Raw genomic sequence first — 27,120 nt, 5'->3', positions numbered from 1 at the left:
GATAACATGGGGAAAATGGACATGGAGGGCATTCAGTTTTCAATTTTAATTAAAAAATAAAGTGACAACAACAAATTTTCTTTCTTGGTTAGAAGCAGAGAACAGCAGAATGACTGTGGTAAATATTGCTGTAACAGTAAAAGAGGGCAAGAAAGTGTAGATGTACAAATACTGAGGAAAACAAGAATCAAAACCGTTTCAAATATTCAGAATCGATATGTATCGGCAAATCAATATTTTTGAAGATACCAGTTAAGTCTTTAGAATTTACTTTATGATGCTTACACTAACAAAACTTAAGCCTATTCTTAGCCTGGTCTCAGCGATGCATGTTCCATGTAACACTATGGCTGTTGCAAGCAGCGCATCCTATGATACATTATTAACTATCTCCCGTTGTCCTACTAATGCTAGTGTAGCTAATAGTTTATTTGTGCCATCGTTAGTATGGAAGCTAGCTAGCTATAACTGAATTTAGAAGTGCACCTTTCATAGGTGAACATCTATTTAGTCTCTCGTTCAATAAGTCGAGGTGAAGGACAAGATGTAAGTTTATGTTGGTAAGATAACTTTACACAAACCCATCAAGTTACAGTTACAGTTTACATCTACGTCTGTAAAAACATAGGGGGTTTACACACATCTTCCCCCCAGACGATCTATACATTATACGCAGTTTCAAGGTGGTTACCCAAGATTAATGCCACCAATTCAGCATCTGCCCAAATGCCTCCCCTTCTGTATTTGAGTTAAAGCTCTGAATAATGGCTACAAGTGTTTTTGTAGAAGACTGTAATGTCACAGTGAAGATGACCCTTTGACTTTTGTAATACATTATGTCATCACTTCATCATATTAACTGCTGTCGTGGTCCTGCCTGACGCCGCCTACTGCTGCTGTTATCATTAGTCATACTTCTACTATTATAATACACATATGATTTTTGTCACATACATATACTATTATATATTAATATATACCAACAACATATTGTACCACAATAGCCGTAATTATTATTATAATATTATTACTTAAATTAATGTTGCTGTAAGCTACTGTCATTACCATCTGTCCTGCATCTGTCTCTGTCTCTCTCTCTGTCTCATTGTGTCATACGGATTACTGTTAATTTATCATGCCGATCTGTCTGTACAACATCTATTGCACGTCTGTCCGTCCTAGAAGAGGGATCCCTCCTCAGTTGCTCTTCCTGAGGTTTCTACCATTTTTTTTCCCCGTTAAAGGGTTTTTTATTTTTTTTGGGAAGCTTTTCCTTATCTGCTGTGAGGGTCTTAAGGACAGAGGGATGTCGTATGCTGTAAAGCCCTGTGAGGCAAATTGTGATTTGTGATATTGGGCTTTATAAATAAAATTGATTGGTTGGTTGATTGATTGATTGATTGATTGATTGATTGATGTTTTGATTGATTGGTTGATTGAATGATTGATGTTTTGTGAGTCCACGTGGACCTGTGTCCCAGATTCAAAGAAAATGCCTCAAGGCGATATTGAGATATCACATTCATAAGAATGGGATGGACAAACAGACAGACAATCTGAAACAGTAGGCTGCTGATACACAGAAGCAGTCAAGATTTTGATTTATGCCTGCGCCTAATGAACCATAGATTTATAACTGGCCTTGGCGAGAAGAAAGCTAAAGTCTGGATGGTGCAACCGGAGTAACTGTTGGGTTGGGCAAATTACAACTGACATAGCTTAAGACCAGGTGTTAGCCTAGTTGGTGCATCCAGCCCCTGGTGTGCACAAACACAAGGTGCCATGGAGAAGTTTAAATACAATACTTGTGTATGTATGACAGTGTACTTCTTACTCCTGGGACACACTTTTTTCCTGAAAGAAAGGCACACTGACTGAGAACACTGATTCATAAGATGTGTGAAAATTGTAGGACAAAGCAGATTCAAATGTGTTTTGCTGCATCAGGGCCTGGACTGCCACAGTGGACGGAACAGGATCAATATCAATATAGTTACTATTTTCCAGTATTTATTCTGGTTTGTGGAGGACAAAGTAATTACCTGACTGAACTTTTGTTTTATGAAGCTGCAGCAGAAAGGAAAAAATCAGTAAGTTGTATTAATCACAGTCAGAAATAATGGGAAAAATACTTAACAGGGTTTGGTTTGAAATACAGTGAATACTGCAGAAATGCCCCTATTATTGTCATGCAGCGCCTGCCAGCAGTCGCCTTGCTGATCACACCAGAAGCATTCTGCTCTGTTTAAATCACATGTAGAGCTCTGTCTCTGTCTGCTTGTGCGTGTGTGTGATTGCATGTGTGTAAGTGTGCGTGTGGTTCTGCTTGTCTGTCTCACTCTCTGATTAGACACAACTGACAAATATGTGGAAGCATGGGGCGCATATTCTCTCATTTATCACAGTCAGATCATTTATATCATATTTAGTAAATACTTAATATCATTTACTACACATTTTCAATGAGTTTTCTCCTCACGGAAAAAAAAGACCAGACGCTGAAACAATTGGTGCAGATCCCGAGCCAGCCATGGCATGTGGTGCTGCACCGTGTTAGCCCAATCGGTTAACATGTGCAGCAAGCAAGAGGGCATGGCTCCATGGAAAATCGGCACACTTTGCAGTGACACGTCCAGTGTGAACACTGACATCGATCTCCTCCGTTACTAACCTAGCATCAGCTCATTTACCAGTATGGCAGTGAAGAAGCTGAACTAACAGAATGTATAACGCACAGAGAAACAAAGTAGAGGGCATGCAAGAAAAGTGAATGCTCTGCCCTTGAGGAGATTTGATTTATAAAAGAATTGTGACAAACTGTCTTTAGCAACAAAAATCAAAGAGAGGCGAGCCCAGTAGAAAAATAACAGAAAGCTGTATAAGCATCTCTTCAAGTGACTGAGACATTTTCTTTTGTAAGTTAAAAACTTATGTTTCAGGAAGATGGAGAGACTTCCAGTAACATGACCTTGTGGAGTTCTCAAACCGAAGACTATACATAAAGATGGATGATACATCTCTACTTCCTCCAACTGTATAAAAATGAAGCCAAAATTTCCAAAAGTCATAAGTCTGTGCAGTCGTGATCGGGAAAGCGGGTAGGTATAGTTGCAGCTGAAGCATCTACGTGGCCCGCCCATTAGCTACATGACTCGCCTATCATACCTACACTTAAGTTCAGAATCAGCTCCCTTCGCCCCTCTGCCTGGAAGCGGAAGGCCCACCAAAAATGCTAAGTTAGCTATTAGCTAGTGCTAGGTTAAAAAAATAATCAGTTAAGGGTTACATATTGTTACCTGTAAAGAGAATCACGCCTTTATGTTTATGAATTAGAAAGTGGATTATTGCCTCATATTTATTTACTACATTGTCTTGTGGTAGCAGGGTTCAAATAACTGTTGCAATGGTGGCTTTGTCTTGTACTAGTGGTAGGAGCAATGTCGTGTACAATTCAAACAGAATGTATCTGCAGCTATACATGTCTCTCAGCAAAAAGATTCAAGAATAGACACTTGAACACACATGAGCTAATAAGAACTACCAAAAATTTAAGAATCTATCTTTGGGAAAAACAAATCTGACATTCATTTGATTTTTTACTTGTCCCATCCTATCTATACTGCAGTCAGCCACCAGGAAGTGATCAAGATGTTTTAGCTTCACTTTGCATTACCGTCATGTCGTCGACTTTTATATGGGGTTTATGTCTCTGACTGAGACATCAAACAATAGCAAGTACTCAACACATTTAGGTGCTTCAGAGTTCCTATCAATGGCTGCAATTTTAAAAAGTTATCATGTATTTGATCAAAGAAGCACAGAGGATATTCTGCTTTCCTCCTACAAGTTAAAGTAAAAGGCATTAGATCTTATTTACAGTACATTAAATACACACATTTTCCTCCATTCTTAACTGACCTAAAGTCCCTGGAGATTACTATATCTTTAAATGCTAATTTTATACACAGTCATAGGCAGAGCTGAGCCTGTTAGTCAAAAACATATGCCTCGACTGCATGGGTGTTCAGGAGCTCAGCCACCCACAGGCAATTGTAAGCACCCAGGGGGCAATCATACTGTGAGGTGACCACATTGTAATGCTGTCCAATTAAAATAATAGTTATAAATGCATCCATCCATGATTTATACCTGATTATCCTCTGCAGGGTTGTGGGGAGCTGAAGCATCTCCTGGCTGCCAGTCATTTTCAGGGCTAACACACATAAGACAAACAATCATTCACACTCACATTCATACCTACAGGTGGTTTAAAGTCAGCGATGAACCTAACCTGCATGTCTGTGGACCGTGGGAGTATTTGCACAGTCTGTTGGCTTTATATAGACATTCATATGTCTTGTCAAGCCTGTTGTTTCCCTTTCTCCATGAGCACCCGATACAAGATTCTGATCTACGTTTGTATACGCAGAGCAATCAGTCATCTCACTCTTTTGCTAGACATTCATATGTCTTGCTCTCAAAGTAGTATGACTGGTTGCTTGACCAGAAAGTCATACCAGCCCATTAAGGTCCATTCCAATAAACATAACTTTTCGTCATTGTTTTCTTATTGTTTAGATTTTTGATTACTGGCATCTGGCTCCACCCAAATGCACAAATTCATTTGACTGGATGTCTACAAGCCAATTACAGTGTTTTACATCACCTAAATTGGACTACATTAGAGCCACACCCCCTTTTTCACCAAGCATGGCCAACTGTAAGGCAAGGAGGAAGAAAAAGGCCCATTTTAATCTATTAATCATACTGTTAATGTTCATAATTGATGTTCAAACAGTTTTTTAAACATGAAATGTTATATTACTTACACATGTCAAAAAATAATACGAAGATTAATTGCTTTTACTCAGGATTTAATAAAAAAAACTAGAATTACTGCCTCACGGTTGTATGTGTCCGCACACCAGTCAAGTTGCACATACAGTTGTCTGTGAAAACATGGATGCTTCACACCCATCTCCTCCTGACAGCACAGATGATCATTACAATCAGCACAGTTTCAAGATGAGGCCCCAAGATTAGTGTCACCAACTCAGTATCTGACCAAATGTCTCCCCTTCTGTCCCTGAGATATGATACATCATAATGTAAGTGGTGTTCTAATGTTAAACTGGAATAATTGCTTTGCAATTGTATACCTCTGTGAATGCATCAAGGATATAAAATACAATCACTTTATCATTATATCCTATCACACAGTTGCATGAAATTGTGTCACAATTTGTGTATGAATTTTTGAGTTGAGGCCAAAAACACGTTTTGTGAGGTCATAGTGACTTTCAAATTCTAATTGGTTATTCTTGAGTCAAAAAGGATGTTTGTGCTAAATTTGAGGTAACTCCCTCAAGAAATTCTTGAGATATTGTGTTCAAAAGAATAAGTTGGACGCAAGGTTACAATGAGCATTAACCACCACATTCTAATCACTTCACTGTCAAGTCTAAGGGGGCGTTTGGGTCAAATTTAAAGAAATTTCCTCAAGGCGTACTTGAGATATTGCATTCACAAGAGTGAGGCAGAACAGGTCACACTGGCCTTGACTTCGAACACCTTCAGATGTTCTTCAGATATCATGTTCATGAGAATGGGACCGATTTGCAGACAGACAGATGCACAACACAAAAACATAATGCCTCCAGCCACCGCTATCGCCTGCACAGAGGCATAAAAATCCATCCACTGGAATGGACGGGGTATGTGAGTGCCACTAAAAAATGAATGGGGAATTACGCATTCAAATAAGGAAATACTTTTCTGATTTAGTTTTCTACTGACACAATCAGATTATAATGCATCTTTTTGATTATTTACACTTATGTACTTCAGAAAATCAGGATGACAGATTCAATACAAAATATATATGCAATGTATTTCAAAGCATCACTTTATTCATTTATACGAGTTTACCAATTAATGAAAATGAATCACGTAATGTTCTGTTGAAAAAAGGTCTGTTAAGACTAATTTTGTGTAATTTCTACTATTAGGTGTTTTCTGGACTCAGATTCTCCATCTATTGGAATGGACAGAAAAAAGAACACATATATTAAAGTATATTAGTCTAAAAAGAAATTGCTAATGATTTATGAGTGTATCTAGAGTAGAAATCCACCATTACAATATTTTTGTGTTTGGAACATGTTTACATGTTTTCAAGTCTGTCTCATAGTGGACAATATCCACGTCTTATGTACATTTTATATGTTTTTGCTCACTTAAGTCATTCCTCTTGTCCATATGGGCTGTGGAATGGTTCATATCTAAGAGATGGAGGTCAAAATCCAATTCTATCAATGTACATGTATGCGAGCATTTTATTGAAATGAAAATGGAACATATCCTTTGACTTGTTAATCTAATGTAATATCATGTAAGTATGATCAGAAAGGGGTGTTGGCTAACACTTTAACTGACAACCTAACACAGCAGTCGTGGCAGCTAGCTGCCTTTGAGGCAGTGTAACCTTGTGGAATACGATGCTGTTAAATGTACTCTGACTCAAGCCTAAAGACTTCCTTCAGGAGCTCCTGCTGAGCAGCTGACACTCCCTGATGTTGGCAAGCACTGACCTGGAAAAGCTCAAAACCACCACACACACAGTGGGAGCTCAATGAGCACTACGGCATCTGTATGAGGTGACCAGCACACAATGCCACTTCCATCCATTTTACCAGCATGACCTCACACGAAAACATGTCAAAGCGACATGACATCCATCAAAAATGGCCGAAGGATATACACTTTTAGGGAGTGAATAAAGACAAAGCTTAAAAGCTTAGAAAGTGTGAAGCGTGAAGGTTAGAGGAGACTGTTGAAACACTTCCATTTCTTTTTTTCTTTTTTTAAAGACAGAATAAAACCAAGCATGATGAATGATATACTACTACTATCTTATTTCTTAATAATTATGTTTTCTAATTACTGTTTAAATTCAATAGGGAAAGTCATATTTCATAATGTGTGAACTGCTAATCCTTTAAGATTAAGATACAAAGACATGACATAACTTACACTAAGGTACATACATTTTCCCTAAATTTGAGGTTGTGCATCGTTTCTCAACCTTAATCAAAGACATGATGTCTAATGTACATGGCTGTCAGCACTGTCAAGGGTAAATATTACAGTTTTAAACCAAACAATAACAAAGAAGTAAAGACTGGGTTAATTTGGGCCTGTAGCTACATCTCCATTATCAAAGAACCATTTTCTAAATGAGGAGTGCACAGTAGAAAACGAGATCTTCAAGTTGCTGCTCCTTTCCCAATAAAAAAGTGGCTGTGTATAGAAATGTGAAATGAAACAGTGTTTGAACACTCAGCGACACTTAAACAGACTGCGTTGGCCAATGTGGGCTCCTGTTAGTGGGTATGTTTTGGCTACGTACTGTCTGTACTGTCTTTTAGTTTAGTATTTGGGACAGTCCATTTTGTATGTGAGGAAAAAATTCTGTCTAGGGATGCACCGATATGGACTTTTAATTAACTGCTTCTCATGGCTGATAATTGATAAGATAACGTAGGCGTATAACCTGTAGTTTATGTACACCTGAGGGTAAGACAGGCTAAGATGTGGTGAGAAAATATGGATGATATAATATTCCATGGCCCTGACCTAACCAAATCAAACTGGTATCACTATTGCTAACACAAGAAAAGCAAACAACAGTTCTGGCTCCTCCATACTGGCCAACATTAGGCTGTGAAAAAGAGGGTATTGGTAAGTAGCCTATCCTCAATGCTCCTGCCCCCTTATAATCCTACACTACAGATGAACATAATAAATACAAGGATGTGAAGTAAAATGACTTTAAATCAGTATTAAATTTATAGTTAACGGTAAGAGAGAGGGACAAAATGAAGTCCAGTGGTTAGAGCACGCGCCCCATGTACAAGGCTGTTGCCGCAGCGGCCTGGGTTCGACTCCAGCCCGTGGCCCTTTGCTGCATGTCACTCCCTCTCTCTCTCCCCCTTTCACGCTTGTCTGTCTTATCCATTAAAGGCTAAAATGCCCCAAAAAAATATCTAAAAAAAAAATAATAATAATAATGAGGTCCAGTGTGTAATTCTGTGGTGTATCAGCAAAGTGTATAAACTACACTGCAGAGTGGAGTCTCTACTAACAGAGGCAAGCAGAGACAGCTGACTTGGCAGGTCCGCATTACATCTGCTGTATAAAATGTTTCTATCATCATGCTGCATTTTTAAAAAAAAAAAAACACACCCAGGATGTCAAAATACATGTTCAGAGCCTTTCTGTGTTCCATAAAAACATGAGAAAACAGGGTCCATTAGTTTCCCTTTAACAGACATATAATCACCAGTGTTTCCCCTACCATTATATTATTAATAAGGATGACAAATACTTACCAAGGAAAGTATAAACACAGAAAATATTTTAAAAAATAAAAGAATGGTTACCGTGACAATGAGCAGGATTCCTTTCAGCAGGGTAAGCAGTGAAGTGATTGGCTGGATGACTGTGTGGGCCAGTAAGATAGCAAGAGTTAGAATCCAAGTGAAGGCTGGGATCACATAGATATGTCTGTGGAAAAAACACACAAGCAGTTGCACATTTAAATGAAAATGAAAAATAATGTAAAATAAAGGACACACTTCTGTCTGGACCCAGTAGAGCCTTCCCCACATGTAGTAAATGATGGTGACTGCAGACACAGAGAACCTTTTTTTTTTTTTTTTCCCCTCTAACATCCCTGTCACCTGCACGATCTTCATCAACAAACAGTAAACATTACCTGACTGCTAAATATGAACACAAGCAGTAAGTGTTCGTGACCAAGATGTGGGAAAAATAAAGGCTGCTACTCTGTAACCTTGGTGAGGAAATACCTTCTCCAAACTGTGGTCCAAATTACAGCCACCCTCCAAAACAAAACCTGCCTGCTGCTCTCATTAACAAAGGCAGCATCTGGTGTGCTCACAGTTAGGCTTGAAAACACATCAATATGACTGTTGAACAGTTTGAACATGTATTATTAACAAAACTGTCAACAATACAAACACTCATCTTTCTCTTAACCTCATATGGAGAGCCAGTATTGAGGATGTAATGCATGTAGTGCACATCATGTGCCACCAGAGGTCAATCTCTACTCGTGGAACAGGCAGCTTAGCTGAGAAACATGGCCAGTCAGTGGTGGGGATAACATTACAGGACTATAACGTTGGCCAGTGACACCAGAGAGTGACTGCATGGAAAAAGGGCATATTTTCTGATCCTACTCTGTGAATTAAGGGTTTATTTTAAGCAAAGCAGAGTTGTTGATTGTTGGAACAGTGGACTGACTAACTATCAAGACTAAGATGGTTTTGGTGAAGTGTATTTTCCTTCTGTCAAATTTGAATGAAGTGTGTTTTACAATGCGTTAACAAGGCTAATTAAGCTAATGCTAGTTTTAGTTTGATGAAAGAGAGAAACTTGAATTCACAAGGTGTACGGTTGTATTTCTCTGTTTAATGAAGAAAATAAGTGTAAGAATACTACCGTTCTTGACATTTTGTGAGTTTATATTATTTATTAGACTGAAAAAATTAAGAGAGCGTTTGGAATGTAACAACCTTTCTTGCTGGTGTGGGTGTGTGCAGGCAAGGGTAAGGTAGAAAAATCTGCATTTCCTGTTTTAACAAAGGCGTGACATGGCCGACTCTCCCTCACTTTGCCTAGTACTCATTGACTTCATTGGTTGGATTGGTTATGTTTAGACAAGAGGACTGAGATTGGTTAGGACTCAAAATGGCAAAGTAGGGCATCTCATGCCTTTGCTATCCTAGGGAATGCAAAGTTGCAGTAGGTAGTGTCACACAGAAATAAGGTCATATACCAAATACACTGACAAATTTCATAAAGGTATGAAAAAATAGATACTGCCAAAGGCTAATAATTTATTTGCACATAAAACAACAATTCACCAGAGATTCAGTCACAGAGTCAGTGCATTTATTCCAGTACCATACTTAAGAACAATTTTGAAATACATGCACTTCACTTGATTTTTTTTCATTAGATGCTTCATACTTCTACTCCACTGCATTCAAAAGGCAAGTTTTACATCTTGATGTTGCTGCTTGTACTGAATCTGTGTACTTATTCCCACAGTGAGCAAACCGCAGGTTCGGAGGCCACATGCTGGATTAGCACTTGTTTTAAATGAGTTTGAATTACATTACGTGTTTCTATTCAGTACTGACTCTTGGCTGTTTCCTCTCCTAACCTGTTGTAGTAGAATTTCAAGTGGCCTGAATTCATGAATCAAGGCTCAGAGTGCAAAGAGGGCATATTGTGCAGGGTCCATATAAAGTAGTGAAAAAATATCTTATTATACTGCACATTATCTGTCTGCAGGCAGCCAATGTGTGGATGTGCATGTGCTTTTGCTTGTATATAGTATGATATGAAATGCATGATATGTGTAGGTGTATATTGCACATCTGGCTATGGCCATTTTCACACTTTCATAATATATGGTTCTGTAATCTTTGCCCATAAATTTGGTATAAAGGACAAAGCATCCAGGTAGACATAAAAATCCCCAAAACAGGACACTGCAAACCTGCTCCTTCTCTTATTTATGCTCTGCAGCGTGCACGTTGTGGTGGTACTGAGTGCGGTGCATAACAAACCCTATGTTTGCTGTTTTCAGCAGGATAGCCCCAGTAAACTCTGCCCATGTTGATATTCAGTCCTGCAGATGCAATAAAAATAGCTGAATATTTCTGACTGTTTTCCTTCTACAATTATAAAGACAATTCTGCTTGAAGAATCTGGGCAAACACATGAAGCCACATATTGTGTGTCTTCTCTTTGTAAGCCGTCTTCCAATGAATATAATGAATATGTTTGAATATTTTCTTTTGGAATCCATGATAAAGCCTGTACTAGTGTGTAAAGATATATTGGCAAATTTTAGTTTGATTGAAAAGTAATGTATTTATTCTTATTGGCTTACAAATTATAGTATGTTACATTGTTATAGTTTTTATGCCTCGGCACCACAGATAGCCGTGGTTGGAGGCATTATTATATTTTTGGGTTGCCTGTCCGTCTGTCTCTCCATCCGTCTGTCCATCGTCCCATTCTCCTGAACGTGATATCTCAAGAAATGAAATTTCTTCAAATTTGGCAAATGTCAACTTGGACCTAATTATGAACTGATCCCATTTTGGTGGCCATAGGTCAAAGGTCCAGGTTACTGTGACCCCATCTGTCTCATCTAGTGAATGCAATATCTCTAGAACATCCTGAGAGAATTTTGTTCAAATTTGGCACAAATGTCCACTTGGACTCAACGATGAACTGATTAGATGTTGGTGGTCAAAGATCAAGGTCACTGTGACCTTGCATCTATCTCATTTCATAAAGACAATATCTTCAGAGGACCTTGAGGGAATTTCCTCAAATTCCTCAAAAGCAAAAGGTCCACTTGGACTCAAGGATGAACTAATTAGAATTTGATGGTTGAAGGTCAAAGGTCAAAGTCACTGTTACCTTACAAACATGTTTTTGGCCTTAACTCAGGAATTCTTACACTAATTATATCTGTGAAGCATACATTACATTACAATACATACTTAAATTATAATGTAATAATTTACAAAATGTTCTGTTATACACAAAATGTGTGTTATCGCCTCAACAGTTTAATACATAATTGATTATTATTATTCATTATTATGTCAAACTGATTATCAGGAGTAATAACTGCTACAAATGGGTATTACCTCCGCCAAGGAGGTTATGTTTTCGCCGGCGTTGGTCTGTTTGTCTGTTTATTTGTCTGCAAAATAACTCAAAAAGTTCTGAACGGATTTTGATGAAATTTTCAGGAAAGGTTGATAATGGGACAAGGAACAGATGACAATATTTTGGTGGTGATCGGTTGAAGCGAAGTGGATAAAATAATAAAATGGCGGGAAATCCGAGCTGCTTGGCAGAGGTCTCCGCTCTCCGAGTGCTTTTCTAGTTTGTATATAAGTTGAAACAATCAAAATAAGCAATAAAATAAACAAAAATATGGTCAACTGTGATAATTATTATCAGGAGTAAGATTATAAGATTTAACTTCACCAGCTGCAGAGACAAGGGTAAGCTTGTATTCATTTTAATTAAACACATGAGATTAAACTTCTTAATAGTTTTAGATAGTACTCTAATTCTCTAATATTCTAAGCTTGATAGAAAATGAGCACTTTTTAAACCCCAAACTCTGCTGAAGGAATATTAAGAGACAATAATCTGGTCCCTAGGTTGAAACTGAATCTCAGTAATGCTTTAAACCTTGTAGAGCTCTGAGGGGCTTGTTTCCAAGACACCCACTATCCTCCAGCAGTGGGACTGAGAGGAGACTTTTTGTGCAGAGACCTGTAGTAACCTATTGATTGCTGCCCTTAGGGAGGGGGAATAAGGTGGTTTATCCAAAGGAGGATGCCCAAGGTTTTTTCACTCCAGTAACCCTGCCTTCCCACTCCCACAACGCATCACAGCATCTCCCCTGGCACTGAGCAGGCTGATAATGAAGCACCCAGGCGACCCGCAGAGTTTGAATAATATTATTTGCGTTAAGTATTTACTGGGGCGTGACAAAATAAATTAGTCCTCTTAACTGATAAAAGTAATTATAGGCTTGGGAGAGGAGGTGTGGGAGAGACAACGATCACTTGACGGCTCGACAGCTAACGGTGCTGCATTGATTCTAGATTCAGGAACTTGAGAGTGCTGTAGGAGTTAGGCAACAACACCAGTATGATATCACACTACTCAGTTTGAACAAATTTAGTTTACAAACAGTAACATTTAGCTTCTTTTTGTTATACACAGCATTATCCTTTATATTGTTCTAATGACTTGGGGGGATGGGGATCATCTTCATGATAAAAGACACCAGAGTTGGCGCAGACAATTCATGGCAACTTGAATTCATCCTAAAACAAGAGTCAGCTGTTAAACACGAGTCATTTAAAGTGTTCTGGTGTGGACAATCTATTTCCCACATATGATAAAGGTTTTGAAATTATATAGGCTAAAGGATATAGTGTGTAGAATTACATTTGTCATGCAGTCCCACTGTGTGATAGAAGATACTTAAACTTGTACTCTACTGTCATTTCAAGAAATAAATAAAAATATCACCGGTGTTGAAGAAGTTAGGTGAAAATGTTATCAATTATGAATTACACTTTATGGATTGAAAAAGTATTTCCTTACCAATAACTCAACGACAATTGAAATTAGCTGCCTTTAAAGCTACAGTCTGTAACTTTTATAAAAATCAATTTTGTCATACAGTATTTACTGAAACTGTCACTATATTCTGGAAGAAGTAAATGAGACAGATTATCTGTGACACTAGAATTACATCAGGTTGCAGCCAGGTTGCAAAGTTACAGTTTACATCCATGTCTGCAAAAAAAAAAAAAAAAAAAAAAAAAAAGTGGATCCTTCACACACATCTTCTCCCAGCAGCACAGGAGATCTATACAATCAGGTTTCAAGGTGGACACCCAAGATCAGTATCACCAATTCAGCATCTGACTAAATGTCTCTCCTTCTGTTCTTGAGATATGTCGCTTAGTTGTGGCCAGAAACGTGTTTTTGCAGAACATTATGATGACACAGTGAAGTTCATTTTTCACCTTTTGGATATAAAATGTCATCACTTCATTTTTATATTCCTATTAGACTGTGTGGATTTTGTCAAAATTAGCATATAAATTATTGAGTTATGAACAAAAACATGTTTTCTGAGGTCCCGGTGACCTTTGACCCCCAAATTCTAATCACTTCATTCTTGGATCCTTGTGGACGTTTGTGCGAAAGTTAAGAAAACTCCCTTAAGGCCTTCTTGATATACCGCAAGAATTACAAGAATGAGATAGTTAAGGTCACAGTGACCTTGACCTTTGAGCACCAAAATCTAATCAGTTCATCATTGAGTCCAAGTGAATGTTTGTGCGAAGAAATTCCCTCGAGGTGTCCTAAAAGAGGACCTATTATACTCATTTTCGGGCCTTTGTATTTGATTTCTGGACTCCTATAGAGCAGCTACACACGATTACCTGCACACAAAGCTTTGTAGATCCTCAGGACGCTGTGCCTCTCTCCGCACTGCTTCCTTGTATTTCCTGCATCCCGCGAAAACAGTCTGTGTAATTTACTCCACCCCCCCCAGCCCTCGCCTCCCACCGAGCCCACACCGCTGTGATTGGTCACACTCCCGAGGACTTCCGAAGGGCTGCTGAGCGCTGCCAGCATGCCTGGGCATGCCCATATAAGTAAGTCCGGCACGCATTAACGTCACACGGACTACGCTGTTTAAATAAAGACCATAAAACACAGCGTGCAGAGCCATCCAAAACAGCTTGCAGGGCTCACTTCCAAATGCACGAACCTCATTATTTGACGTGTTGGCATCGTTTAACACAAGTATGCAACATTGTAACAACATTTATAGGTCAGAAAAGAGGAAAAGCATAATAGTTCTCCTTTAACTAAAATTCAAAGAGGTCCAGTTAGAGGAAATTTCCTAAAGCAGAGGTCCGTAACATCATAATGTCTAACTCGCTCTATTATTCAGTGTGATATATACTGAAGTAGCTTAGCAGTTGTATCAACGTCTGCATGTAATTCACATCTGACTGTCAAATCAAATGAAGTACGATTCAAAAACATTTCGGCAATATTTATTGTCACTCAATATTGAACTACAGATATGAACTTAAAAATTAAATGGAGAAAATAAATGAAATAGTTTTTGAAAATCTGTGTATCTTAAAATAAAGTGCTTAATTTTAGAAAAAAATAAAATAAAGTGTAGCAACAGCTTGAATTTTCCTTTTTCTTTGTTAACTGTTTCACATCTTGACTGAACAGTCTGAACCAATTTTACAATAAATAAATAACAATTGAACAGTTTTACAGTTTCTCTGTCTTTCCCTCTTTTCCCACTCTCCCCACTTTTTGTTGTTCAGTGAGAGAAGTGAGCTTGAGCTTGTCCTGCCAGGGTTTTACATCTCATACACATGTGCAGGTGCATACGATATTTAGTTTTTATTATGTTAATTGTGGAGAAAGCTGTCTCGCAGCCGTATGTGGAGCCAAACAAGATGTACAGGGCTACTTTCCTCAGACCTGGGAAAGCTTCCTGTTTCTCTGCCTGTCTCTGGCCTCTTCCTCTGTTTCTCTCTGTCCCTCGCTCACTCGCCTCTTCCTCTCCATCTTCTCTCCCTGTATTGCTTTCTTCCTTTTTCCATATTTCTATCCTTCTATATTTCTATCTTTCTATTTTTCTTTTGTCTTTCCGCTTGTCACTTGCCTCTCACATCTCTCATCTAATTGTATACAGTCGCAATGTTAATCGCCTAGAATGCAGAGATGTGATTGGCTGGATGGCATCACGTGGGATGGCTTAACTCCCATGCAATTGGTCTGTGCTTTTCCTGATCAGCTAAACCGGTGCTGTAAAGACTAGAAAAGTTAAAAGTTAAAATAGAAGCATCCCATCAAAATTTTTAATCCCTTAATAATTTACTGGTTATAGGTCTGGGTCCGTATAGGACGACATCTGAGTCCGGACTCGGACTGCGGTCCACCTGTCAGTGACTAAGGTCCTAGAGGGACGCTGCCCCCTGACTGAGTCAGGCTCGAGCGAGCCGCTATGCTTCCACCGTGCGTAAACAGACAGCTGCAATACACCAATATGGCACCCCTCTCAGCTGTTTCACTCCTTATTGTCAAGCAGAAGAAACAGCGTTTAGCTATCCTCGAGAGGGACCCGTAAAGGCCAGCTCTCCAACATAAACGAAGGTAAGTGGACAAAATGAATGCTGAACTCCTCTCTCTTTTCTTTCTGCTCTCACTTCAACTCCGACAGGTGGAAATCAATGAATCAGTGGGTGCAAACGCAAGGTGGGGCATTTATAGCCTGGCGCATGCTGACCACGCAAAGTGGTGTGTCTTAAAGATAATTCATTTTCCACGTCAATTTCCCCAGATGGGGATAATTCCCATTGTTATGGTATAACTACTGAGATAATCTCCATACGATAGAGAACTTCTGAAAAATAATCTGAAAAAACACAATAATTTAATTTATTTTCAGAGAAACATGAGGGCATTTACAAACACTCATACTCATGGCATCAATTAGGCCAGTTTACTCACTTGAAAGTAGTGGCCACAGAGTAAAGTGAAGTGAGTGACAGATAAGAAGGCTTCCAGCTAATTATTTTGTATTCATTAGTAGAGATTCAAATTTCAGTCTAGGGTCATCCAACAGAACTTAAAAATAATACATAAAACCTTATCATCAGAAAATGGAATATTTTTGCCTGCGGAAACATCTCTACTGTGTGTGTGTTTGTTTGCTCTAATTAAAATGAATGCTGTAAGTTCATGCAATGCTTTCAGAGCCTCCCACTCCAGTGGGCAGCTATCATCTCTCAGGATTGCATCAGGTTTTTCACTAAAAAGATTTTATTGTGAGATCGTGAAGCCTTAAGCAACACTTCCCTGAACTGACAATTCACTTTCAACTTTTTCATTTCTTGAGAAATGAAAGTGGAATTGATGGAGGGTCAGACTGGTGTGGGAGAAGGTTCTTGTTAATAATCACTCTTTCCTCCATACGACAGTCTGAAAAGCTGCAAGATGTTAGAGTTTCTCTGCACATTATTTATTTTTTTCAATTATGTTTTTTTACTGCTGAGTGAAGTGTTTTGCTAATTCTTTGTTTGAATGACTCAATGAGTCACACACTCTTAAGAGCTGCTAACCCTAAAAAGAATTTCACTGATTTAGATGTAGGAGGAAAACATAACTCAACATGACTCATGTGTTACAAAGGAGACAATCTAAGCTCCTTTCACCACACTGCATGTGGAACATGCAGTGGGTATTACACTGTGGGTGTTACAATTACACTCACCCTGGACTCAGGACCTATGTTATTGGCATATTGGAAAACAGCAATAATACTAATGACAAAATAGCTTGAAACACACCACTCACACACAAAAAGCGAGCAAACTTGAGGTGAGTAAAACATGAATAAAAGGATAAAAACATTGAGTGGCCTGATGATTAAAGCCTTCATAATTCTTGACTTGAAAAGCTGAAATGACCTCAAGGTTGTCAGTGGCGTTTCTGTAACCAGACACATCTGCCAGACCACATAACATAAGCAGATTCCCAGGAAGGACTTTTTGAGGTTTGAATGGCAAATATTCCTGATGGAAGACTGTAACTCGTGTTAATATTATAGTTCATTGCCATTTTAGATCCATATACACAGGATTATGCAAACAACAATCTCCTGCTACTATTACAAGGAAATTCTGGCATAATTATGGTAAAATACTATGTTTACATTGCACGGTAAGATAAAGTAATATAAGGTAATGACATGTTGACAGGACAGAAGCCATACATTTCTGCTCAAAATCAATGAATGCTCTATCTTTTATGGTTTTTATTTTAGAGCTACTTGAAACAGAATTATGCAGACAATGATCTTCAGCAGCCATCCATGGGTGGTCTGTTTTAAAAGGTTAAGATTTGAAAGGATTCAGACAAAAAGAGCAAATTTGATATTGGATTCAGACTTGCATTTGGACGGCGCCTTTCTAGTCTTCCGACCCCACAAAGCTCTTTGCACTACATGCCACATTCACCCATGCACATACACATTCATAGATGGCACAGGCTGCCATGCAAGGTGCCAGTCTGCTCATTAGGATCTAACCTAATTTGTGATCTAATCATTCACACACACATTTGCACACCAATGGCACAGCCATCAGGAGCAAGTATATTGCCCAAGGACAATTTCAACATACAGACTGGAGATCAAACCGCCGATCTTCCAAATAGTGGACAATCTGCTCAACCCCCCCGAGCCACAGACCTCAATAAATTGCTACTAAATTCAAACCTATGTAACCTCAAGTTACTTAGGATTATAAGGAAGAGAAGTGTCAGTTTAATTGCAGTTATATGTCTCAGTTTGGACAATGTCTTTCATTTTCTAAAGATTCTGTATGTATGTGGAAGACTTACCTGACATTAAGAATAGCAGCGTAGGCCTCACTGCCAGCTAAGACATAACTAATTCCAATAGAAATGCTGGGGAAAGAAGAAGAGAAGAGAAAGAAAAAAGGAGAAAAGAGAGGTTGTTAGATCATCTTTTGTCCTGGTTACTTGTCATCTCTAACAATAAAGTCAAAAGTTAAACAAGCACTCCTCTGTTGTATTAAACATTAGGATGTTGCCTCATCATAACACCCGAGGCTATGAACAGCTAAGAGATTTAATTTTAAAATCATTTTTTGTTTGCAGCGCAGTTCCCTTGATCCTCAACAACTTCTCTACTTCAGATTTCCTCAAAACAAGTTGCCTTTGGGGGCTACTTAAAGCAAATGCTTTGGTTGTATACATTTCGTATGTGCTTTGAGCATCACACACTTATATCGAGCCAGAAATCTGTTTGGAAAATGTTGTGCCTTCACAAAGAAGCTGGATGTTGCTTAACAAAATGAGTGTTTTTACAGTAGGCTTCAATCCAAAGTGAATGACAAGACAAGGTTTTTGTAGCTCAACATCTGTTCCGTTCCTTATAACTTTAAGCCTCAGTAATCTCTCAACAGTTGGTTGTTGAGAGTGCAAATCCATTAGCAGATTCTCCAGACAGCTAAGTGTTATTTTGGAGAGCTGAGTTACACCCACACTTTCAAATCTCCTCGCTTTTAAATCTTAAAAGGAAATACCAACAAATTTAGGAAGTTTCATGCAGGCCAGTCCTCTTGTATTCAGCAGTCTGAGCCACATTTTAAAACAAGAATAACTTTCCAAAACAAAGAACAGAGAATGTGTGATGTCAGGGAAGCTATGAGATGATTCAAACTCAAGATATGAACTATATTTTAATGTAACTAAAATCATCAGGGATTAAGCGCTTAATTTTTGCTCATTTGGATAGAATCTCTGACTCTCTTGAACTCTCTGGCTCTCAAGAATCTCCATTATAACAGGGCTACCTGCCTGAAAGTGTGTCTTTAACTGATGATGGCTTGTCTTGAGTGATAGGTCATAGTGATAACAATAGGGTGCATCCTCTGACACATCAGTAGTGAGCTTACTGTATCCTTTCATCACAGCAGTGTCCCAAGGAAGATTTTGGTTTGTCCTAAACACATTTTCTAATGTCCTCTGGACGTCGGGATGCTGGTTGCTGCTAGACATCTTGTCACACAACACTGAGATCACAAAGCCCATCTACCAAACAGTTGTTGTATTCTTCTTGTACCTGTCCATTAATTCAAGTCCCAAACTCTGCTTTTTAGCCTGTGCAAAACCAATGTGACACAGCGAAAAAACATTGGCCACGGCCATCAGTGAACGTCATCTTATTTTCTGATAGGTTGATGGCAGTTAATATAGTGAATATTGGCTGATAACGATGCTCAGCCAATAAATCAGTGCATCCCTAACAGAAAAATGTTGTTCTCCCTGGTCTCGTGCACAGACATGAGTTGAGTCTCATAATGCACACTTGTTTTAGGGGGAGACAGGTGGGTACACTGGTGGCCATACCCTGGAGAGGGTCCATCTCGGACACAGCTCAGCACAACTTGGTGTGGTTAAACTAGTAATAATAATGCAGATCCACAGAGAATGGTTTGACTCAGCATGGCCAAAAGTGCCAATTGAAAAGCCCCATTTATGTGCATCTGTGCTGCTTTATTGCCCTCCCAGACCCCTTTTATATCTCTAGTGTAACACCTAAAATTGACCATCAGTATGGGGTGTGAAAGTGCACTACTTACTTATTTTCTGGGAGACAACAGGACTGCTGAGCTCATGTCCACACATTACTATTGGTCAATAACATACACTATCCAATGCCAACAAGTAAAAACCATACCAAGCATTACTGCAAACTCTAAACCTAATCTGTGTGAAGCCTGATACTAAATCTAATAGGTAGAAAGCAGAATGGCAGTGTAAGAGTTAACCCACATTGATACACACTCTCACATAAATGTTACCAGCATGCTTGTGCAAAGACCGTAATTATATACAACATCTTTGAGAGTGATTCCAAATGATCCATCAACACAATACATACAGATGGATGACAAATTAAGGGAAGTTAAAGTTGTCAACCATGACCCTCCAGAACAACTTCAGTGCTCCTTGAGACAGATTCTCCAAGTTCAGTCAGGGGAAATAACATCAAGGAACTGAGTACTTATAGCAAATGGTTACACAGTTAGATCTGGCAAAAAAAGGCACTGCTCTTTGATTCTTTGAGGCAGTTCTCAAAGAATCTACACATCTGCATGAAGATTCTCTCTTTAACAAACATAGCTACTGTACATGAAAATTAAGATAAGTTTTCGATAAAGTTCAGTAAGGACAGCAAAGATCTTTGTAAATGTTTTGGACATTTTACCTTCATTCCTCTATGGAAGTATTTCGGCTATTTTCTGCTGTGTTATCCACTCATTAGAGAGAATTTCCCTTTAATTTATCACCATCTGCATGTGTGGATGTGTATGTAAGCTGGCTTAGTGGGGCAGAATAAAGTACAATAGTTTTATGGTTTCATTCTCCAAACTTTAATTATGAATAGTTAGATATATTACATTGAAGCAGGTACACCTAATACATACACACAATTTTATTGTGTATTAATTATGTGCAACTATTTCATTTGTCATCAGCAAACAATTTGTTTTGGTATCTCTAACTTCTCTATTGGTCACTTTGAATTATGTGCATTCACTGAATTCTCTGTGTGTATATTTGCATGTTTCTTTGTGCTACATACGGTGTGAGTGTGTCATTGTGTGTGCTGTACAACAGCTCCACCATGTAGGGCAGTACATAAAGACCAAGGGGTGGCAAGGGTAAAAGATACAGGTCATGTTTTGTGTGTGTGTGTGTGTGTGTGTGTGTGTGTGTGTGCGTGCGTGCAGTGAAGCCTCTGCATTGATCGACCACTAAGCCTCCTTGAACACAATGAGGGAACTATCGATTGGCCAGGTGTTACAGAGCTGCTCGCACACTGATAACAAGACCTTCCACGAGCAATACTAAAAGCTCTGTCCCTCTGTGCCCGAAAGGACACACACATCAAAAAATACACACATCCACACAAACCCCTGTCGATGCCGCAAACATATCATACAAACAATACCGGACAATACTGATTTATGCTACACAAAAAAAACAAAAAAACAAAAATGATGACAATATTAATAATAATTACAAAGGCTGAGGCGATATACTTATCTCCTGATTCACTACTATCCTGATACTTGGGTGCAGATTCAATATCTATTGCAATTTTTGAGTATTGTGATTGTTTTACGCTCTACCTGTCACATAAATGTAATTTTTATGTACTAATACTATCAACTTCATCTTTTTTATTACTGATGTGATCCGACTAACTTTAATGTCCTTTCTTTTATTCACTTTGTTCTGTATAAGTCTAATTTTTTTTCTTTTTTGTTTTCTTTGTTTGTGAGACTACATTGTCATGTCATGTTGTCATCTGTGCTATGTGTATTATTATTTGCCTATAATTAATAATAGAAAAACAAGTATTAGGATTAAATTTTACTGTGAATTGCGTTTTTAACACTAGACCATGGGAAAAGTTGAAATCATTCACTTCTAGAAGCTGTATATCATGAGACATAATCACAAAAACATTGCACATCTCATGTCAATCAGTATTTCTGACTTAAATGTCCGCAGCATCTGCATATAGAAGTGGTAATAAATCAATGTTTAGTGTGTTTATGTAACAGTTTTAATCCAGTTAAGCAGTGTGACCTTGCTCTGTGAAAGGTACTTTATTATATATACTTCACTTACTTATTTACTAAGATGTTTGTACAATAGTGAAAAAAAATCTATACTTTTTAAAGTAAACAAACTGCTACATTTATCTACCAGTGATGTAGCAACATTGCAAACACCTGAAACTTCTCCTGTGTGCCAAGTGTGTGGTGGCCAACGTGAAAACACAAAAACTTGAATGGCCATATCTAGGGTCAGTGTCTGGTTTGTCTGCCCTGGGCTACATGGCAGACTCCATGAAAGCAGACCCGCTTTGTTTGTAGATATAACCGGCTGATTCTAAGGTGATGACAACACAATGATTCTTATTTTTAAGTGATTATGAACAAGTAAAAAACAACAGTTATGAATACCATACTACCATCAACCCTACCACAGTTTCTGAATCCAAGTTTCCCTCTTTTGTTGAACTAAGACTAGCGTTGGCTTAGTTGCCTTGTTAACTCCTTGTAAAACACCTCTAATTCACACCTCTGATCACAGACTCACTTGACTTGATCCAAAGAAGTTAGAGGTGCAAGCACAAGGTATGCATCTAACTTTCCAGCGACAAGGAGAGCCAAATTGAGTTAGCACCCCAGCGTCTAATTCTGCAAGGACCCTGAGTGACTGGCTTCCTCGGATTTGCAACTTTGGAACAAGGACACAACAAAGACTGCTTCTGGAACCACAGGTCTTTCCAGCCTGCCGGTTAACAAAGCAGCACACCACAAAGCAACTCTTTCTTCCATCCATTCAAGGATCGGTAATGTAACAACTGGGCATAGCTTTATCACAGCTGTACAGGCTAAGCAAGACTGTTTAACTTGGTGAATGTGATTTTATGCTGTTTACTGAGTTATTGTTATGATTGTTTGCAGTTAGGTTATTGGTTAGTTGGTTTCGCCAGAGCTAAGTGATGTTAGTTTGCTAATGCTGTTCACAGACAACATATTGCATGCAACTAAACATCCTCTGCATTGATCCAGACCCTATGCACACAAATCACATTCACATACACTCATTAACAAATAGGCTGTCAACAGAGCTACACCCAAAGAGGCAACTCAAAGTTCCCGCTTCTCTTCCTTTGTCGTTGTCCTGACCACACGGTCAGACAAACACCTCCCCCGATCTGAAGCCAGCTTTGATTCGACCATCTTGTAGTTCTCTGTTGTCATCTATTTTGTTTTGTAGGCCAAATGGCTCCTTGATCACCACACCCACCTTTGTCTCTCTCTCTCTCTCTCTCTCTCTCTCTCTCTCTCTCTCTCTCTCTCTCTCTCTCACACACACACACACACACACACACATATACACACCAAGGTTGTATATAGTTTAGTTAGAATTTGTGTGTTTTGGTTTTGTTTTGTTCACTTTATGAATAAACATAATTCTTTGGAATCATACCTGCTGTCTGTTTAATATTGCACAGGAGTGAGTGAATAGTCAACCTCTGCTGCGTCAAGAACTCCGAAATCCTGACTGTACTATGAAATTTGGTTATTTTTATTAATTTAATTATTAATCAAAATTCCAAATTGATAGTTAAGTAAACTTTATGAGACTGCTATCGTTCACTGGCTATCATTTTCCCTTTCCGGGAATGGTGCCCCACGAGGTCATTTGATGTAAATAAAGTCACATTATTTAACATAATCAATAATTATTATTAATAATTACTAATTATTTCCACCAATTTGATACTTTAATTGGAGATCTATTACAAGGTCAGGCTTGTGTTAAGGCTTAAGTCCCAACAAATGGTGCTGCCATTTACATAGCACTAGTGCCTAGATCACAACACATATTATCCCCTCTTTTATGGTATCACCAGAATAATCTACAACATTAATTGGTGCCTCCGTGTGACGCCCATAAATGTTGATCCGGACACTGTTTTATAGTCCTGTGATGTTTTCCCCACCACTTGCAGTGAGCTCAGCTGCTTGTTGCACCAGACTGACCTGATGTGGAACATGATGTGTGCTACATGAAAAACATCCTTATTACTGCCTCAACAGTATAAGGTTAATATAAAGATGAACATCTCTATTTCTGACAGTATTGAAAACCATACCATTGGCATTTCTAAATACCCTGGTATACTGTAATACCATGATACTGCCCAAGCCCATTAACTAACCACACTGCTCCTCCTCTCCCAAATGCAAACCCCAGCACCAGGGTTCACAGCAGCTGGGTCTTATCTGTGTAATGGCAGCAAAAGAAAGTTTGCTGATCGAGCAGGAAGTTTGTGCTGGGCTGGCTGAATTCAAGATGCCATTGAAGCAGATGAAGGTGTGTGTGCTCGGACCGTCCGCCATATTCTGTTTTCTTGCTTCAACTTTTTCTTGGACAGGATATGACGTTACTTGCAGATTACCACAGTAGAAGAGGCACCCCTGCATCTGAATTATTGATTAAGGCATTAAATGTCAATTTTTAAAAAATTGTGAAAATAAAATTGGATACTTAAGTTAATCTATTTTTCCCCCACATTCTTTATTATTACTATGCTGTATATAACATGGGGCATGGTGGTTAACACTGTCACAGCAAGCGGGTTCCTTCTATGCGGAAGTTGCATGTTCTCCCCGTGTCAGCGTGGGTTCTCTCCGGGTACTCCGGCTTCCTCCCACAGTCCAAAGACTTGCAGGTTGGGAATAGGTTAATTGATAACTCTAAATTGCCCATAGGTGTGAATGTGAGTGTGAATGGTTGTCTGTCTCTACATGTCAGCCCTGCGATAGCCTTGCAACCTGACCAGGGTGTACCCTGCCTCTCGCCCAATGTCAGCTGAGATAGACTCCCACCCCCCGCGAACCTCAAGAGGATGAAGCGGTTAGAAGATGGATGGATGAATGTATATAACAATGCTGACAAGTAAATGTCCATCCAGTGGCTGTACCAGCAGCCAGAGTTGATCCTAACTCTAATGTAGGTTAGGGTTGTTTTTGGTGAGGCATCAGTGTTTTTCTCAGATAAAAATTAAATATCAGCCTATACAATGACTTTTCAGACCATTAGTCGACTGAAAGATGCAGACAGACAACTAGTGTGTGGTCATTGGAGAAATTGATAGGTAACAGAAACAAAATGTTCTCCACTAGGGAAATCAAACATCCCTTTGCTTTTATAGAAAGAATATGGTGTGAGTTTCTTCAAATTACAGTATATTTGTGATTTATAACAATGTACAGTATTTTTGTGTCAGCATTAAGTGCATTGTGTACTGTTACATACTGAGAACATTTCTAAATCAACCAGTCACAATGGATTCAGATTTCAATAACAAGTGTCATTTACCAGTTGTCAGATTTACATGAAGGAGAAAAAACAGACTGAAAACAGGCTGGTAATCTTAAAAAGTTGGTGGACTGCAGATGCTGCAGCAATGATCATATTTTATCAGGATTTGGCTCAGGCTTGTAACTCTCAATATCTCAAGACTGTGCAGCAGAAGCCAAAGATATTAAGTCTGAAGCTCAAGGACAGTTTTTATACAAGTCTGTGGCCCTGGCTCAGCTGAGAGAGATTGGGCTGGTCCAGAACACTGAAACTGAAATGACTCTGCAACATTCATACAGCACAAGCTAAGATGTGGCTTTTAATTGAGACAATATGATATATGATATGATATGTCTTGGGTCAGTATTTTAGTTTCAGTCTGTACTGATGTTAGTACACAGAAAAATCTGTGCCATATCTTTTTCACATGCTGTTAAAAACAAGTCATGGAAGCTTTTCCATCTTTTGTTCTGATTATATGTCCTCATTATTATGACCTGGATTGAAATTAGGAGTAAGTCATAATAAGGGCTTTGTATCTTATATTTAAGAAAAAGTAAAGTATCTAGTTTCATGTTAGCTTATAATTATTTCTTAGTTCATTATTTAGTCCAACTGTAAAACATATTCAAAAGGCAGTGGGCAGTCATATTGGAAACAAAAACATTATAAGCGCTGCAGCAGGTCTGTGTCGTGTTGTACTGTGTACTGTTTACTGTGGGTGTCTATGTCTTTGACTGCCTGCTAATTGTTTTCTTTTTTTCTGTTAATGTTTTGTTGTGTATGTCAAATTTAGTACCCACAATGCAAACCAATTTCCCTCTGGGGGTTAATCAAACATCAAAGTCTGCATTTACTGGGGGCAGTGCAACAAGCTGTCGATGCTACAATAATTTAATATCTATAAAGATTAATATGTTGTTAACAAACTACACTGCTTATTTGCACATTCAGCAGACATGGAGCAACATTAGCATTCATTTGGACTCATGTTTCTGGCCACCTTATGAATACAATATTCATTATGAATGCTCCACCATCCTCACTAGCTAGGCACTAAGTTTATCCACAGCTTGGTACATGCTGCAGCAGGTTTTCCCCAGGTTCTCCGGATTCCTTCTACACTGCAGAACTTACAATGCGGTGTGATCAGGTGCATTGTTTGTGTATTGATATATTTTCGCAACAGAAAGCAACTGCACTGGTGACCAACAAAATCCTGATCTTCAGTCAAAATGGCACAGTATTTTCCTATTCTTTAAGGGGTGCTTTATTCAGATACTAAGACGCACCTACATAGGTCATTTCACAAGACGTGTACACTCTGCTTGTGACAAAGAACTGCAGAGCTGCTATCTGACTCTCCATTAGAGAGATTGTGCACTTTTACACACAAGAGCAGCGTAACTTCATTGATTATTGTAGGAGCTTAAAGTTTAGTTCTGTTTCCTCTGTCAAGTTTATTACTACAGTTTTTAGGTTTGGTGCTTAAATGCTGCACGATATTTGCTGCAGTGACATTACTGCTCTGACTGCATTAGGGCCCGTTCACACACGAGAAATTAACACTGCTGAACATTCACCTTCCATTTGCTGCTATTCAGTGCGAGTGAAGGGGTGGACAACAATATTTGCTTCTGGTGGTGAAGCAAATGTACATCTTGCCATCACCTGGAGTTTAACTTAGGGTGACCAGAAGTCCCCGATTTCCGGGGACAGCCCCCGATTTGGGTGACCTGTCCCTGGTAAAAGCTGTCCCCGAAAATGTCCCCAATTTTGACATTGAATGGGGGAAAAATGTGCGCAGACTCAAACACCAGTTATTACGGTAGTCAGTAAATGCATCGCCGACGCAAGACGTCATATGATGTACAGACGTTATCAGGAAGCACGACCAGACGCAGCAGCATCAACAACAACAATCTAGAGGTGGTAAAAAGGAGAGAA

General features: G+C 38.8%; 1 protein-coding gene across 1 annotated transcript in view; it reads right to left on the bottom strand.

Moving 5' to 3' along the window:
* Positions 1–27,120, bottom strand: part of LOC117253454 (uncharacterized) — a 154,021-nt gene that overhangs the window by 85,218 nt on the left and 41,683 nt on the right. The window contains exons 7-8 of the mRNA XM_033620922.2: positions 18,091–18,156; positions 8,442–8,565 (exon numbers count right to left, since the gene is read on the bottom strand). Of these exons, the coding sequence (XP_033476813.2) occupies positions 8,442–8,565; positions 18,091–18,156 (190 nt within the window). The remainder of the gene's footprint in view (positions 1–8,441; positions 8,566–18,090; positions 18,157–27,120) is intronic.

The sequence above is a fragment of the Epinephelus lanceolatus genome, chromosome 6, assembly GCF_041903045.1.
Source record: "Epinephelus lanceolatus isolate andai-2023 chromosome 6, ASM4190304v1, whole genome shotgun sequence".
Classification (NCBI taxonomy): Eukaryota; Metazoa; Chordata; class Actinopteri; order Perciformes; family Serranidae; genus Epinephelus; species Epinephelus lanceolatus.
The sequence above is the reverse complement of the archived record's forward strand: the minus strand, read 5'-3'. Positions and strand labels throughout refer to the sequence as shown.